Source organism: Neofelis nebulosa, chromosome 8 (assembly GCF_028018385.1).
Source record: "Neofelis nebulosa isolate mNeoNeb1 chromosome 8, mNeoNeb1.pri, whole genome shotgun sequence".
NCBI classification, from domain to species: domain Eukaryota; kingdom Metazoa; phylum Chordata; class Mammalia; order Carnivora; family Felidae; genus Neofelis; species Neofelis nebulosa.
Genome location: NC_080789.1, coordinates 105,442,064 through 105,459,988, shown reverse-complemented (window position 1 = coordinate 105,459,988; position 17,925 = coordinate 105,442,064). Strand labels below are relative to the sequence as shown.

General features: G+C 45.6%; 1 protein-coding gene across 6 annotated transcripts in view; it reads left to right on the top strand.

Moving 5' to 3' along the window:
• SLC6A13 (solute carrier family 6 member 13) overlaps window positions 1-17,925 on the top strand; it is a 34,565-nt gene that overhangs the window by 6,706 nt on the left and 9,934 nt on the right. For 5 of the 6 annotated variants that reach the window (XM_058744081.1, XM_058744083.1, XM_058744082.1 and 2 more), the window contains exons 3-7: window positions 5,354-5,488; window positions 8,318-8,458; window positions 12,692-12,776; window positions 13,448-13,580; window positions 14,483-14,617. In XM_058744081.1, the coding sequence (XP_058600064.1) occupies window positions 5,354-5,488; window positions 8,318-8,458; window positions 12,692-12,776; window positions 13,448-13,580; window positions 14,483-14,617 (629 nt within the window). The remainder of the gene's footprint in view (window positions 1-5,353; window positions 5,489-8,317; window positions 8,459-12,691; window positions 12,777-13,447; window positions 13,581-14,482; window positions 14,618-17,925) is intronic. The other variant, XM_058744087.1, reaches the window with a different exon arrangement.

Sequence of the window (17,925 nt, the reverse complement as noted above, 5' to 3'; positions counted from 1 at the left end):
CGAGGGTGGCAGATCATGTAGGTCCTTGTCAGCTATTGTAAGACTTTGGCTTTTGCTCTAGTGACATGGGGAGACAGGGCAGGGTTTTGAGCAGGAGCGGCATGATCTTACATTTTAAAATAATCTCTTTGGCTGCCGTTGAGAACTGATCGTACACGAGTCGGGGCAGAAGCAGACCAGTTACGAGGCTAAATATTTCGGAGTCATCCTTGAGTCCTTCCCTCCCGCTCCCAGACTGTTAGATCTACCTAATTACCCAGATTCTGGGGGCTTCAGAGCTTGAGTCTTCAGCTGGAACCTCTCCAGCTCCCTGGACTCTGCCTGCCAACAGACTTGAGGAACCCAGAGTGCCTGGGACTGGAGACCCCACATGATGTATGCAGAATCTGACACCTCTTGTCACTTCCACTGCTGCTGCCTGGGCTTAGCGGTCCAAGGATTGCAGACTGAGCACTGCGAAGGAAGGAGTTGCCATTTACTGTGATGTGGAAGGCCATAAGAGGAGCAGGTTTTAAGAAGAAAATAAGGAGTTGACTTTGGGGAACACTGAGTGGAGATATCTGTTAGATATCAAGTGGAGATGTCGACTAGGCAGTAAAACATATGAGTCTGGAGTCTGTGAGAGAGATGTGGATGCGAGATGTAAATTTGAGAGTGATTAGAATTTTGATGGTGATAAAAGAGAGCAAGGACTGGGGGGAAGGGGAAGGACCATTAGGAGACAGAGAAGGAGAAACCAGTGAAGAAAGATGATACCAGGATGATGAAGTGTTTTGGGAGGCAAGCATCAAATGCCACAGATAGGTTAAGAAAGATATGGAGTGAGAATGAAGTGTTGGCTTTGGTGGAATGGATGCCTTTGGTGACCTTGTAGGAGCAGTCCCAGTGGTATGGCAGGGCAAAGACCGCTTGCAGTGGGTTCAAGATAATGGGGAAAGAAAATGATTAGAAATAGGACATATGGGTGATTTGGGCAAAACTTGGGAGTGGGCAAAGTACATTTCTGCTGTCTGTGTTCTCCCTCCTGGGGAGGGATAAGCCAATATGAGTGCCGCGTAGTAGTGACAGTGTGCCCGTATGTCTGGCGGTGGTGGGGATGGGTCTCCTGACTGGCGAAGTGGCCAAAGAACTATTTCTCAAGCTCTCCAGCCTCAGTTCCCTGGAGGGAAAAGCAAACATGACCTTCCACCAGGGCCTATCCCTTAAAGTTCTAGCCATGCAGATGAAAAGTCTCTGGATAACTCAAAAGGCATGATGTTGGGGAAAGGTGGTAGGAGAGGGTTTTGGCAAGAGAATTCAACTCTACTGCAAGGGAATTTAAGTTACTTGCCTGCCAATCTCAGCCCAGACAAAAAGACCATCTGCCAAACATTTTATGCTTAATTCCTTTTCTTTTTAAAGATTTTATTTTTAAGTAATCTCTACATTCAACATGAGGCTCAAACTCACAACCCCAAGATCAAGGGTCTCAAAAGCCAGGCGTCCTTATACTTAATTTCATTTTTTTAAAGTAGGCTCCACACCAGCTGTGGAACCCAACACGGGGCTGAACTCACAACCCTGAGATCAAGACCTGAGCTGAGAGCAAGAGTCAGACACATAATCTACTGAGCCACCTAGGCACCCTCACCCCCCACACTTAATTTCTAAGTCCAGGTTGCTGAAAACCAGGGGCAGAGGTCACTTGTGCTAAGAATCGTGGGTTTTTGCTAGTCATAGAACAGCAGCTGGAGATCAGTTACCTTGTGCGAGGACAGGTGCTTCCTTCTTCCTTGTACCCTGCCTCCCCCCAAGCCCTCTCTGCTTCTGATCTTCAGTCCCCAGACACCCAGATCCTGGTGGCTTCAGAACATGGGCCTTCTGCTAGGATCTCTCCAGCTCCCTAGACCTGGCTGCCAGCAGACTGAGTTTCTCAACACCTGGGATGCCTGGAGACTGCATGTGAGGCTACAGCAGAATGTCCCGCAACTGGATCTCTAGGAATGGGGATCTTAGAGGAGCAGGCTGTGGGGGAAGGGCAGCTCTAGACCATAGGGAGATGAAGGCAAAGAGGATTAAATGGTACCTGGCCTCAGGGAGAACTGGTCACCTTGCTGTTGCTTGTAGGTACGTAAGAACAGAGAGAAGAGAAGAACACTTTTTTCCTCCATGTAACAGTAATAGCTATTTCAGTAGTGTGTGATGATTTGTTACCATTTTCAGTTAATTACTCACCCCCCCAGGAGTGGTCAGATTAGTGGTGACTGCAGCACATAACTGTTCATGTATGCTCACTGCTGTGTTGCTCATGTGGAATCTCATCTGTTTATGTTTTAAAATATTAGCTGGAACGTTACAGATGACACCACAGAGTGTGCTGCTTTTGTGAAGGGTGGCCTACAGAATGATTCCCCTCTAGGTTGGGCATGTGGCCTCTCCATCTCATGGGGGAACAGGCCAGGACCTTTTAGAATTTGGAGAAGGAGACTAACCCACAGGAATAGGGAGCAGGTAACTGAACTCCATCCTCCACCTCTAGGACTAGCTCCATCTTTTAATGGTGGTGACTGGGGCTGTGGGGAAAGAGGCAGAGTGCCCCCATAGGACTCCCCAATCTGCACCTGGCTCCCTCTGGGTCCCATCCCTCTCCTACCCCTTCCCTTTGTAGGACTAGTGGCTCTGCTTATTGAGTGTGAACCTTGCCCCTTGTGGCCAGCTGCCCACGTGCTCAAAGAGGCAGAGGAGGAGAGGCATAGAGCTGACCATGGAACCTACTGCAGTTAAACATTGGCTTGGTTTATTGGGAAAGAGCAGGTAGCATAAAGATAGGGAGGTGGGGCTTGAGCTGGGCAAAAATTCTCTTTCTCTCGGTCTTTCTGTCTCTCCCTCTTCTCTCTCTTTTTTCTGCCATGCTTCCAACTCTGAGCAGTAACTGTCCATATCAGCTACTAAGTTCTGTCTTCCCTTATTTTCCTTTCCTACTCAACAAGTCTTGGGTTGACTTATGGACTTATTAGGCTGAGGTGTTTATGATCTTTATTTCTTTGCCCTTCTGGTAATCAGGTGCCTTCCTCGGTGCCTGACTTATGGATGTGTAGACTACAGGCCAGAGATTTGAAAGGTGAAGGACTGGAGAGCTCTATTCCCCATTAACTTTCATTTTAAACCGTTTCATTTCCCCCATCCCCAGGTCTTTGGCAACCACCATTCTACCCTTTAATTCCACAGATTTGGCTTTTTAATTTTTATTTTAAGTTTGTTTGTTGTTTTAGTAATCTCTACACCCAACGTGGGGGTCGAACTCACAACTCCAAGATCAAGAGTCACATGCTCTTCTGATGGAGCCAGCCAGGCACTCCAAATTTGGCTTTTTTAGATTCCATATATGAGAACAATCAGTATTTGTTATTCTCTCTCTGAAAATGTAATGTCTTCGAGGTCTATTCACGTAATCTCAAAAGGCAGGATTTCCTTTTCATGTGTTGATATTTAAAGTGCATTTCTTTTAAGCAACATGTAGCTGAACCTTGTTTTTATTTTGAAGCCAATCTGACAATCTTTGCCATTTATTTGGGACATTTAGACTATTTACATTTAAAGCAATTATACAGTTAAGTTTAAATAAAATTATCTTGCTTTTTGTTTCCTACTTGTCTTATCAGTTCTTTGTTCCCCTTTTCCTATCCTTCTGCTTTCTTTTGAATTAATTGAATATTTTTTATTATTCCATTGTTGGCTTTCTTCCTTTGATGACTTGTTAGCCATAAGCCTTTGTTATGTTAGTTGAATGATTGTTTTAGGTTTTGTAGCATACACTGGGTTTTTTTTTTTAATGTTTATTTTTGAGGGAGAGAGAATAGGAGTTGGGGAGGGGCAGAGAGAGAGAGGGAGAGAGAGAGAATCTGAAGCAGGCTCTGAGGTGACAGCACAGAACCTGATGCAGGACTTGAATTCATGAACTGAGAGATCATGACCTGAGCTCAAGTCAACCAACTGGGCCACCCAGGTGCCCCTGTAGCATACATCTTCAATTTATCACAATTCACCCTCAAGTAATATTCTACCACTTTACATATAAGAACCCTACAATAATACATTTCCATCTCTCTCCTCCTGACTTTTGTGCTCTTGTTGTTACATGTTTTACTTTTTCATCTGTTATAAACTCCACCTTACATTGTGTAACCAGTCAGTTAACTTTTCAAAGAGATTTGGGTGATAAGAAAAAAATTCTTATATGTTTACTTGTGTATGTAACATTTCTAACATTCTTCGTTCCTTTGTGTAGATTCATATATCTCTCTGGCATCATTTCCCTCTGGCTGAAGGTTTTTCTCTAACATCGCTTGTAGTACAGATCTTTTGGTGATGGATTCTTTCAAGTTTTGCTTGTCTTAAGAAGCATTACTTCACTTTCATTTCTGAACAGTATTTTTATTGGGATTTTTATATTTCTATAAAAATTCTTGAGCTTTGCTCGGGACCAGTGAAGTTATTTGATACTTTTGGGTTTTGCTTCTAAGATTTGTTAGGGAGAACCAGAGCTGTGCTCAATCTAGGGCTAATCATTCCCCACTTCTGAGGAAATACCTTCTCTTCCCAATGCCTTGAGAATTCTGGGACTATCCAGTCTGGCTAGTGGGAGCCAGCACTCTTCCCAGCCCTGTGTGAGCACCATTACTCTCAATCTTTCTGAATGGTTCTTTCCCTTAGTTCGGGTCATTTCCTCCTATGTAGATGCTAAGCGGCACTCAGTTGAAAGCTAGAAGGGGACTCTCCGCAGATATTTGGATCTCCTTCTGTGTGCAGTTCTCTCTTCCCTGGTACTCTGTGAACTGCCCTATCTACCTTGCCAACAGATAGAGGTCCACAGTGGAGAAAATGCCAGCATTTCCAGAATCAGTACACTTGTCTCAGCCAATAATTATGAAAAACAGAAGGAGAAAGGATTACTAAAGGGAAATCTGATTTCAGTCTGCTAAAAATCTCTCTCTACCATTAAAAGCAGTCATTTCCTTGGAAAGAATTATAGTCTGTGGGCTGTGTTAATGCTCCTGGATGTCCATTATTCAATGAGCGCCTTGCTGTGGCCACAAGTTTTGTGTAATTAAAGTAATAATTGATGTTCGATGGGGAGCAAGCCTTGGTAGGTATAGATTGAAACTTTCAGTGATAAAAAGGGCTCGTTAGGTAACTTGGTGACTCTTGATTTCTGCTATGGTTCCAGATATCTGGACAGATGTCCCCTGCATTTTGCATGTCCTGCACCCCTGGGGATTCTGACTGGCAACGTGGGGTGGTGATGGGAGGAGATGAATGTGGATTATGAGGAGGGTGGTGCCAGGTAATGGAAAGCCTGTTTCCCACCCCACAGGTGCCTTTTTCATCCCTTACCTCATCTTCCTCTTTACCTGTGGCATTCCTGTCTTCCTCTTGGAGACAGCACTGGGCCAGTACACTAGCCAGGGAGGCATCACAGCCTGGAGGAAGATTTGCCCCATCTTTGAGGGTGAGTAGCCCTGTGCTTGATTCCAGGATATCTGCATACATGGTTATAAACCTTATTTGGAATGACTGGATTTAGTAGCCGTGCTACTAACTTGGGATATATTAGAAATCTGCCAAGTAGGTCATGGAAATCTTGGGTCAAAGATCAGAGTGAAAATTCATCAGAATGGCAGGCAAAATGTCACAGACTTAAAGACTTTGTGTCTTTATGTTAAACCCCCCACTTGTGGATTTAGGGCTGAGCTAATCCCCTGGTCTCTGAGAGAATGGAGAAGATGGGGGTGAAGAAGGGAAAAAAGGCTTTAGATTAAATAAGTAGAGTGCAAAGCTATCTTAGCTATATAGTTTACACATGCATAACAATGATTTTGTATTTTTCAAAGCATATTTAATTAATTACAAAACAAATAAAGAGAATTTTAAATGGCAAAAAATATCATTAATAATTCTTCTGTCTTGACACAATTGCTATTTAGACTTGAGGGTGTTTTATTTCAATATTTCTCTTTCTATAGGATTTTCTTTAAGTGTCTATTTTGAAATAATATATAGTCACAGAAAGTTGCAAAAATAGTATGGGGAGGTCATATGTACCCTTCACCCAACTTTCCCCAAGATGTTAAGATGTTACTTAACTATTAAAAAATATCAGGACCTGGAAGTTAACATTGGTACTATCCACAGACCTTATTCAGATTTCCCCAATTTTCCAAGCACTCATTTATGTGTGCGTGTGTGTGTGTGCGCGCGCGTGTGTATAATTCTGTGTTATCACATACGTAGATTTGTGTGACCATCACTACAATCAATATACATACTCTTCCATTATCACAAAGATCTCTGTCATGCTACTCCTATGTAGTTACACCTACCCCTTCCTGCCCCATCCTTAGCCCCTGGCAACCACTACTTTGTTCTCTATATCTATAATTTTGTCATTTTGGGAATGTTATATAAATAGAATTGTGCAGTCTATAGTCTTTTGAGATTAGCTTTTTTACTCAGCATGATGCCCTTGAGATCCATCCCAGTTCTTGTATAAAGAGTTCGTTTATTCTTTTTTAATGCTGAATAGTATTCCGTGGTATGGATGTACCACAGTTCATTTAACCATCACCCACTGAAGAACATTTGTGTTGTTTCCAGTTTGGGGGGTTTATTTCATTCTTTCTGTCTCTCTGAATAGAGCTAACATATCTGTTAATCTGGAACATACACGGTTTATGTTTCTACTTTTCAGTTTTTCCATCCTCTACCCAACAATTATTTTATTTTATTTTATTTTATTTTATTTTATTTTATTTTATTATTTTAGAGAGAGAAAGCACATGAGTGAGGGATACAGGGAGAGGTTGAGAGAGAGAGAGAGAGAGAGAGAGAGAGAGAGAATGACAAGCAGGCTCCACACTCAGCATGAAGCCTGATGCAGGGCTTGATATCACAACCCTGGAATCATGACCTGTGCTGAAACCAAGAATCAGACACTCAATCAACTGAGCCACCCAGACGCCCCAACACAATAATAATTTAATGATTGCATAAACTTCAGTTGAGTGGGTATATCATAATTAACAGTTCTCTGTTTGGGGCTTTTTACTTATTTTCAATTACTTATAACATTTTTATATTCTGCTATCATGTGTATTTGTTTAGATAGCTTTCTGCCTCTTTTTGGGGAATTATTTCTTTGGGATAAATTTCCAGGATGAGGATTGCTGGATCAAATGGACAATCAAGGGCGCCTGGGTGGCGCAGTCAGTTAAGCGTCCGACTTCAGCCAGGTCACGATCTCGCGGTCCGTGAGTTCGAGCCCCGCGTCAGGCTCTGGGCTGATGGCTCAGAGCCTGGAGCCTGTTTCCGATTCTGTGTCTCCCTCTCTCTCTGCCCCTCCCCCGTTCATGCTCTGTCTCTCTCTCTGTCCTAAAAATAAATTAAAAAAACGTTGGAAAAAAACAAATGGACAATCAAGTTGATGTCCCTTGGTCTAGCTTATTAAATTGTTCTATGGAAATGTTATATTGACTTGCCATGTCATTAGATATGAGTAAGCATCTTTCCCCCTTATCTTTAATGACTCCAAGGTATTTGTGGTTCCCAAACTTGTCTGCAAGTTGGAATCACCTGGGGATCTTCAAAACATCTTGAGACCTGTATCCCATCTCCAGAGATCATGATTTAATTGGTCTGGAGTCTGGTCTAGACTTTGAAATTTTAAAAATATTCTCAGGTATTTCTAATATGTGGACAAATTTGGAAATCACTGAGTTACATCATTTGTAACAAATTTCATTACATCTGGCTATACAGAAATGTACCTCATCATTGTTTCCTTTTGCATACCTGCAATTATTAGGAAAGATCTATTTGTATTTCTTCTTATGTGAATTGTCTATTCCTGCTCTTTTTTTTTTTTTTCCCAAGTAGGCTCTACACTCAATTTGGGGCTTGAACTCATGACCCTGAGATCAAGAGTCTCATGGTCTATGAGCTGAGCTCAGCCAGATGCCCCTGTTTCTGCTCTTAACATGTGTTTTTATATTTCAGAAATATATCAGCCTAATTCCAGGGAACATTAACTATTGAAAATCAGGGAATTTTCAGAACCGGCAAAGAAGAAAATTCACAGGAATCCAGGGCACAGCAATGGAAGGCAGAGAGAAAAGTCCCTCCTCACCTGCTGGGGAGATTGAGGAGAGAGTCAATGAGCCTGCACCCAGCAATGTTTTAGGGCCCTGACAGTGGAGTACAAACCCCCTCCTAAACTGGGAGGGGTGGCTTATGAGAAATCTGTCCACTGTCCTTAGCCCAATTCTGCAGTTTTCCCCTCCAGGCATCGGCTATGCCTCCCAGATGATTGTCATCCTCCTCAACATCTACTACATCATTGTCCTGGCCTGGGCCCTCTTCTACCTCTTTAGCAGCTTCACCATCGACCTTCCCTGGGGAAGTTGCCACCATGAGTGGAACACAGGTAAGGTCATCTCTAGAGAGTCCATTTCTAAACAGCACATTAACCAAGACTGAGATTATCCTTATGTCCTGAGTATCCCCAACCCTAACTTGGCACATACTAGAAGTCTGCCAAGTAGGTCATGGAAATCTTGGATCAAAAGTCAGAGTGAGAATTCACCAGCATCACAGGAAAAATGTCACAGACTTAAAAAAAAATTGTGTGTCAACTATACTCAAATTAAAAAAATAATAATGGGGGCACCTGGGTGGCTCAGTCGGTTAAGCGTCCGACTTCGGCTCAGGTCATGATCTCGCGGTTCATGAGTTCGAGCCCCGCGTCAGGCTCTGTGCTGATGCCTCGGAGCCTGGAGCCTGCTTCGGATTCTGTGTCTCCCTCTCTCTCTGCCCCTCCCCTGCTCATGCTCTGTCTCTGTCTCTAAAAAAATAAATAAATGTTAAAAAAATTTTTTTAAAAATAATGCATTCAACTCATGTATTATGAAAGCATGTGTTATGCAAATAGAATTGATTCCTTTCTATGTAGTTTAGCCATTTACTTATTTCAATTTGAAGTATGATTACTTAGGTGTATATATGTATTGTTTGTCCATTAGTTTTCTTTTTCATGGCTTCTTTCTGATACTATCCTAGGTCTTTCTAACTCACAGTTCATCTGGACTTAACCAGAGAATAAACTGTTTTGTATGTCTTCATTACAATTTGTAGTAACAATTAATTTCTCCCGTGCTTATAAGATTGCATGTGACTCTCTCGTAAGACAACAAGAACCACCTATGGCCATAGAACTGCTGAGTCTATTTGACTGAAAGTAACAACAATTAAAAATCCCTAGTGCCGTCCAAGAGAACTTATCAGTGATAATGACAGTGTTCTCTGTACTATCCAGTGTGGTGGGTGCTAGCTACATGCAGTTATTGAGGACTTGAAATGTGCCTAGTGTGTGTGAGGAACCAAATTTTAAAACTTGTATTTAATTTTAATGAACTTAAACGCGAACATCCACATGTAGCTGGAAAATACCCTATTGGACAGCACAGATGGAGAGCTGTCCTGCTTGGACCCTCAGCACTACAACTCTCAGTGCTGATACGTCACCAAGGCCCTATATGTGCCATGATTAATTTTTTGTTGTTATTCAGGTAAGGTAGTCAGTTCTGAACTGGAGTCTGAGTCTTTCTTGCCAGGGAGGCACATTTTGCAATGTTTAGCAAGGCCCCTCTTGTCCTCAAACTTTTGATCCCTTCCTAGGCATTCTTTTGCTGATCTCTGCCACCTTCATTCCACCATTTTGCAAGTGAAGAGTCAAATCTTGGAGCTTCCTCCCCTGATGCCCCAAGATTCAATAGGTTTCCTTTCTTCTTGGTCTTTAAAGTTAATTTATTTTTGAGAGAGAGAGAGAGACAGCAAACGAGAAAGGGGCAGAGCAAGGAGGGGCTTGAATGAATCCAAGCAGGCTCTATGCTGTGAGTGCAGACCCAGACACCAGGCTCGAACTCATGAACCATGAGATCATGACCTGAGTGCAAATCAAGAGTTGGCTGCCCAACCGACTGAGCCACGCAGGCACCCCGTGTTCTTAAATACATGTAGTATTACCTGCACTGATCCCTGACTCTACTGTGGCACTTGCCTTACTTTTGGGCTGTTGGTCTGGTTTTCCCACAGGTCAGCAAGATCTTGAGGACAGAAAAGGTATCTTTATCTCTGTATCCTTTGTGACTAGCACAGTGCTGCCTACCTCATAAGCACTTGATAAAATATTCGTCAGATCACTCCAATTTTATTTTATTTTTTAAAGTTTATTTACTTATTTTGAGAGAGAGAGAGAGAGAGAGAGTGAGGTAGGGGCAGAGAGAGAAGGAGAGAATCCCAAGCAGGCTCCAAATTGTCAGTGCAGAGCCTGATGTGGGGCTCAAACTCACAAATGGCAAGATCATGACCTGAGCTGAAATCAAGAGCTGGACCCTTAACCGAATGAGCCACCCAGGTGGCCGGATGAGTCCAATTTTAAAAACCTGTTTTATTCTAATATTTTCTTTATCATATATTTTTTCTTTCTTTCTTTCTTCTCTCCTCCCTTCTTTCCTTCAACCCTCATTCATTCATTCATATATTCTAATGACGCTGAAATCATCCTTGACAACCAGCTTGTCAGTGATTTGATCCAGATTTCAGGGGAGTTCCTTTTGTAAAAATGTTGCAAATTTTTGGTGGCCTAGGGCTTTTGCTTCAGGGCACTTTTAGGCCTATATACCTTTGGGTTGACTGGAGGATCTCTGAGACAATTCTGAGGAAAATTCAATTCCTGAGCCTTTTGCTTGGCATTTTTGACATTTCTCCTAGTGAGTCTGGTTTTACTCAGAGCCTAGCATCTTTCATTTACAGGACATCTTGTCCTGTCAAGATGAAACAATACTTTTCTGGGTGTGCTGAAGCTTCAAGGAGAGAGAAAGGGTTTAGTGAAAAGAATGCTTGATTTACATTCATTCAACAGATATTTAATAGAGCTCCTACTATGTGCCAGGCTCTGTTCTAAGCAGTGGGGTTACGAAAATGCACAAAAACAAAGCTCCCTGCCCTCATGGAATTTTTGTTCTAGTGGCAAGACACATACTATAAACAAAATAAATGATTAATATGTATTATGTTCAAAGAAGTGCTAGGGAGAAAAGTAAAACAGGGAGGAGGGATTGGGAGTTTTAGGGTTGGGAGTTGTCATTTTATTTTATTTATTTTTTTTTTTCAAAGTTTTTTAATTTATTTTTGGGACAGAGAGAGACAGAGCATGAACGGGGGAGGGGCAGAGAGAGAGAGGGAGACACAGAATCGGAAACAGGCTCCAGGCTCCGAGCCATCAGCCCAGAGCCCGACGCGGGGCTCGAACTCACGGACCGCGAGATCGTGACCTGGCTGAAGTCGGACGCTTAACCGACTGCGCCACCCAGGCGCCCCAAGGGAGTTGTCATTTTAAATAGAGTCATCAGGGAAGGTCATACTGAGAGGACATAGGACTAATGCTCTGAAGGAGGTGGGGGAATCAGCCACTCAGATTTCAGGGGCAAACACTAGGTAGAAGGACCAACCAGTGCAAAGGCCCTGAGGTGGCCCTGTGCCTATAGCATCCAGGGAACAGCAAGGGGGTCGGTGTAGCTGGAGCATTTGACTGGGGAGCACTGGGAAAGGAGGACAGAAGTGATGGAGGTAGATTGAAAAGGGCCTTGGAGGCGATTATAGGGGTTATAGCTTTTTTCTCTGTATGGGATGAGAAGCTCATTGGAGAGCTTTAAAGTGAGACATGACATAAAGCCACTTAAATTTTAACAAAATCATTCTGGCTGCTGTGTGGAGATTTGGCTAAGGAGGCAGGAGTAGAAACTGAAGGCCAGTCTAGGAGCCAGGGAAGGATGAAAACCTGCACTAGGGTGCTGGTAGTGGTAATGAAAAAGGTCAGATTCTAGGTAAGATTTTGAAGGTAAAACATATAATTTGCTGAGCTGGATTCTAGTCCTTGCTTCATCATTTATGAGCTGGAACCGGCCATTTCTAAGAAGATTCACTTTCTTCATGTGTATGATGGGGGAAACACTATCTGTCTTAATATCTCTAGGATTATTATACTAACACAATGTATAAAAGAATGTGAGCCCCGTTGTGAAACTCCAATGTCAGATGCAGATAGTTAAGAACCACTACTTACTGGGCACTTTGCACTCATATTTTCATTTAGTCCCCTGTCAATCCCACAACTGGATATCACTACATGCATTCCAGAATTGAGGGAAGCGAAGTTAGAGAGCCACATGGCAAATAACCAGAGGGTCAGGATTCAAGCCAGAACTTTCTAACTTGTGTCTGTGCTCTTGGCCACTCTGCTCCATCTTTTCCCTAGAAAGCACTTTTATGATCCCTCAAAGGTTGTGACTTTACACAAGACAGTGACCTAGAAATATTTGTATACTTTGAAGAAGATGTCATGTGAAATATCTTTCCTGATGCCATCTGATCATGCTTTAGTAAGAATATGTACCCAAACATTTAGAAGCCCACACGTACAGTCCTGTGGGGGAAGGTGAAGTAAGCTTGTTGAGTTCGTCTTGTGTTCGAGGATGTTTTGTTTGGACAATTTCAGCCTGGTTCATTCCAAAGACCTTACCTTCCCCATGACTCTCTCTAGTCATGCCAAATATTCAATGATCTTTTTCTTGCTTCCTTCCCTGGGACCCATGGGTAGAATCCTGTGTAGAGTTCCAGAGGACCAATGGCTCCCTGAATGTGACCTCTGAGAATGCCACGTCTCCTGTCATCGAGTTCTGGGAGTAAGTGAGGCCCCTCTCCCCATCCCAGTGTGGGTTGTGTTCAAAAGAAGGGCACAGGGATGGGTTCATGCAGGGCTGACCCTCAGGGGACCACAAGAGAAGAATTTCCACGTCCTTCTTTGGTGGCCTAAGTGGTCACCTAAGTCGCCTTTTTTCTGGTGTGCTTGTATTTGTGGTTAATGCAGAATTGGTTTCAGAGATGAGAATTTTGCAACTCTCCTCAGGCTGTGCCTGCCTCTCCTCTCCCATGCGCCCATGTGCATGTTAGCACACATGCATGTGTGTGCACACTCCTAACCCCTCCTCCCTTCTGCTGCATGCATATTGCCTCTTAGCCCCCCTCCCTAATGTTGATAATGACCTAGGACATGATTCCTAATATCAAAACATCCTGAAACCCTGGTTGAGAAGATATGTGTTTGCACCTCCCTCTCTAGGTTAAATTGGTACTCAGCCTCCCAGAGCAAACTTACCTGGGAACAGTTTATATTTGCCTCCCTTTATATCTACCCCCACCTCTGGGCAAAGGAGAGCCTCATGGATCTGAGTGAAAAGAGCTGACAAGCCTTTGGACAAGAGCCTGGAGGCATGGCTCCACTGCCTGAGACACACGGGCTACAAAACTGAGGCTGGCAGCAAAAGTGGAGCCCGGCTCAACCTTCTCTCCCCAGGAGGCGGGTCCTGAAGATCTCTGATGGCATCCAACACCTGGGGGCCTTGCGTTGGGAGCTGGCCTTATGCCTCCTGCTCGCCTGGGTCATCTGCTACTTCTGCATCTGGAAGGGGGTCAAGTCCACGGGCAAGGTCCGTGCTGGAGAGCTCCTGGCCCCTCTCATCCCAGGACTCCCTGTCCTCCCTGGGGGCCTGGTCACCCAGGAGTTCTCCTAAGCTGTAACCTGGTCAGGGATGGGAGGGAATGATCTCGCCAAGATTTTGTGTGGCTCCCTTCCTTGATTCTGTGTCTCTCCTTGATTCAATCCTGTGGACTCTGGTACATGGGGAAATGGAGTGGAAAGGAGGGGGAGAGGAAGGCAGGAAGGACACTTCCAGATCTGTGGAATGTGATCTTGCAATACACCACGTGCGGGGGCACATTGCAAACTGGACACAGTTCGTGGCTCTTGTTTCATCCAACAGTTCTTGGGAGAAAGAATCTGCCCGAGACTGTTAATCTCAAAATGATTCTCAACCACCCTGAGAACCTGGGGTAGGGGGCACTCTTTGCCTTGGGTGTACAAGGTATGAGAGGGCTTTCTGAGTTCTTCTGGACTCTTGCCCTGGAGGCCTCCAACAAGGCTTCCTTCGTAATCTGGCTGCCCGGGTGTGCTAAGCTCGTAAGCTCTGTGAGGATAGGGATCATGTGTTACAGAGTTTTCATACCTGACAACCCTTGCCGTAATTCTAAGCACACTTGGTGGGAGAATGCCTGAGTTCATTCAGTCACTCGACAAGTATTTACTGGGTATGTGTCAGGAGGAGGGTGGGTGCTTTAAGTGGGAGGGAGAAAGGGATAAGGGAGGTTGCAGCTTAAGGCAGAGGGCAGATGGAGCTGAACAGCTGCAGGGGTTGGGTGGGGGAGGAGAGAAACTCTCTTGACCTCTTCTGTGGGTGTGGGGGAGCTCCGGCCTCCTGACTCTGCTGCTGGATCGCCAGGCCCTTCCTTCCAAACTCACAGGTTCCTTGTGTTTCATCTGCCCTCTGGCCAGGTGGTGTACTTCACAGCCACATTCCCTTACCTCATGCTGGTGGTCCTGTTAATTCGAGGGGTGACGCTGCCTGGGGCAGCCCAAGGAATTCAGTTTTACCTGTACCCAAACCTCACGCGTCTGTGGGATCCCCAGGTAAGAAGCCACAGACAAGGGCCATCACGTGGCCCTGGAGGGTGTTTCCGTGCACTGTGGTCCGGAATCCCTGCTCCTGGCCCAAACCCCAAGGCATCCATGGTGGCGTAGGGGAGCTCCAGACATGTGTCAACAGCTGTTTGTGGTCCTTGCTTGGCTCACACCTCTCAGGGCTGCCTGAGACGTGTCCCTCGGGGCCTTTTTTTTTTTTTTTTTTTTTTTTTATTTATTTTTGGGACAGAGAGAGACAGAGCATGAACGGGCGGGAGAGGGGCAGAGAGAGAGGGAGACACAGAATCGGAAACAGGCTCCAGGCTCCGAGCCATCAGCCCAGAGCCTGATGCGGGGCTCGAACTCACGGACCGCGAGATCGTGACCTGGCTGAAGTCGGACGCTTAACCGACTGCGCCACCCAGGCGCCCCCCTCGGGGCCTTTTACTCACAGGTGGCGGCCCTTTCCCCACCGTCTACCCCGTCCCCTTTTTGCACTTTTTTTCTCTTGGTGATCTTTCACACTGAGCTTCCTCTCTATTTCTTCACCCTCCACCAGCTCCTCTGGTTCCCTCCCTGTGGCCACGTGGCCCATTCTGAGGTGTCCCGGGCCCCTCCCAGCCAGCTGGGCTGGTATTGAGTTTCCTGTCAGTTGTCAAGAGGCCCCTGCCTCTTCCCTCCCCTTTGGCCCTTCCTTTGTGCCCACACTCTGTCTGCTTCAGCCAGCTTCCTCGTGGCTTGGCGCAGGGAGGGGGTGGTGCTGCTTGCTGACTGGAGGGGTTTGTAAAGCAGGGCCTGAAATAAGAAGCCACTGCCTCTGACGGGTTTCTTATCTTCTCATGTTTGGCAGCCATTTTGAAAGCTGGCAAAGCCAGGAGGTGTCGAGGGCCGGAGGGGAGCGTGGGTAAGCTCCACCCCAGAGCCCCTAAAATGTGTTGCCCAGCTACGTGCCCCGCCTCTGCCTCCCTGGCATGGAGGTCACCCTCCCTGGGGAGCATGTACAATTTAGAGATCCTCCCCTTGGGTCCTGGAGGCGTTCTCTGAGTTTGGAAAGGGGCCCTAAGGAGACATAGGGCGGGAGGCTCCCAGCACAGAAAAGACTAACCGTTGGATAGCTTTGCAAACATCATAAATAATGCGGTACCAGCACATTCCCTGAAACTGCCCAGGGGGAATAAGAGCAAAGGGAGCGGCACACAGTTCCACGCTTTCTTCTGGGGCTGGGCGCTCAGAAGCATGCAGAAGCGATGGGTCCCCATGATACAGAATTTTGGGTGATCCAGCAGCTGAATTTTTCTTAGGCCTTCCAGCCACCCCAGCCGAGTTAAATTCTCCCATCCCAAGTTCTACCAGGCCTGCTGTGGCTCCCAGAAGTAGCCAGAGCACTTGCATTCAAAACCTCCCCCAGAGAATCCATAGCCTTGCGTCCTAGGTATTGCTCAGTGACCTGGGGGGATATGGGCTTATCCCACCCTCCCCCATTTCTTAAACATAGTGGAGGTGCAGATTGCTGTGGCATCAGCTTCACGTGAGGCACAAAGTCTGTAGTCAGGCTTTGGAACAAACCATAAAACTGTAGGTGTTGGCGCTAAAACGACCCCAGAGATCATCTAGTGCAAACTCCTCATTGAACAGATGAGCAAACAAAGCCCAAGGTCACACAGCAAGTAAGTGGCTGGCCAAACAAAGTGTATTTTTATTTTGTGAATCATAAGTACTTTGACTTATCTGGGACCAAAGTGTTGTGGTGGAGAGTCCACAGCGAACAGGAGGTCGTGGGGGCAGAGTTGAAGGACAGCTTTGAAGGCCAAGGGTAGATTCTGGCTTGGGTCTGTTGTGCAGGAGAGCTCCGTTGTCGTTCTGGAGCAGCAGAGGTGTGAACCAGTCGTGAAACCGCACAGTCTGCCTTTGTTGGGAGGTCAGGGTGGGAAGGAAGGGCTGTGTTCAGGCGGGGAGACAGGCAGGTAGGCTGACACAGAACTAACTAGGAGAGAGGGGTCTGGGATTTCTGGAATGGATTTATGGCTTCTGTGATCAGTGCCTCATTTGTCCTGATCAGCTATTTATAGCCAACAACTATTGAGTGCTAACTATATCCCTGTCATTGTTAAGAGGCTTACATCCATTATTATAGCTTATTCTCACAACAGATCAATGAAGTATCCTCATTTCATAGATAGGAAATGAAGGCTTAGAGAGTTTAATAAATTTTCCATCCTCGTGTCTGCAATTGGAAGCTGGGCCCGAATGCTGACAAATCCCATATACTTTATGATCTCTCTTTAAAAAAAAAAAAAATTGTTAATGTTTACTTATTTTTGAGAGAGACAGAGTGCAAGCAAGGGAGGGGCAGAGAGAGAGGGGGACACAGAATCCAAAGTGGGCTCCAGGCTCCAAGCTGTCAGCACAGAGTGGGGCTAGAACCCACAAACCGCGAGATCATGACCTGAGCGGAAGTCATACGCTTAACCGACTGAGCCACCCAGGCGCCCCTACTTTAGGATCTCTTGAAAGCAAAGTCCCGTCTGCACATCTTGGTTTTTCTCATAGCTCATTCATTCAGCAAAAATTTCTTGAACATTCATCATGCAGCAGGTCTGTTCTAGGTGTAGCGTTTGTTGTAGAGTAGCTTCTAGCAAACATGAAGAAGGTGGACCAGATAGCCTTCAACTCTGAGCATTAATAAAGCCACGACTCCTGGTCTGGGTTACCGCAGGGAATAAAACCTCTTTTAATCTGCCCTCTTGGATATTACCCTTCCAACCTCAGCCAGCTGTAGGCTGTGCAGATAGCATGTGTCTTCCTGGTCCTCTGAAGCCATGAGGAGGGAAATGTTTGAAGAGCCAGGCTTGGTCTGGGCTTCCCAGCAGCCTCACTGGCAGCCAGGTCCTGGTCTTATGCTGCAGGAAGCCTTTGTTGTCAGCGAACAGAGCAGCGGCCTGCAGGTGTGATGCTCCTGCCAGAGCCCTAATTGAATGTAGTTGGCACTCCCCAGGAAGTGCGATAATTCCAACTGGCATTTGCCTGGCACTTGAGAACGGTGCAAAATTCCTGCTAGCCAACACAAAGACCAAAGACATCTCTCTCTACCAAGCAGTTGGTCTGGGAGTGGGGAGGCAGGCAGAGACAATGCTGGGTTGATCTGGCTTTCTCCTCTCTTTCTGCCAGGCTTGCTGTGTGTCAGGCAGGTCACGGACTCTCCTCGTGTTTCCTGGGGCTCGTCTCTTTCACGTTGTGGAGTAGATCCTGGAAACTCAGGACCCTACTGGGTGCTTGTTTCTTTCCCTCGTCTGGCCCTCTGTCCTGCTGCACTTCCA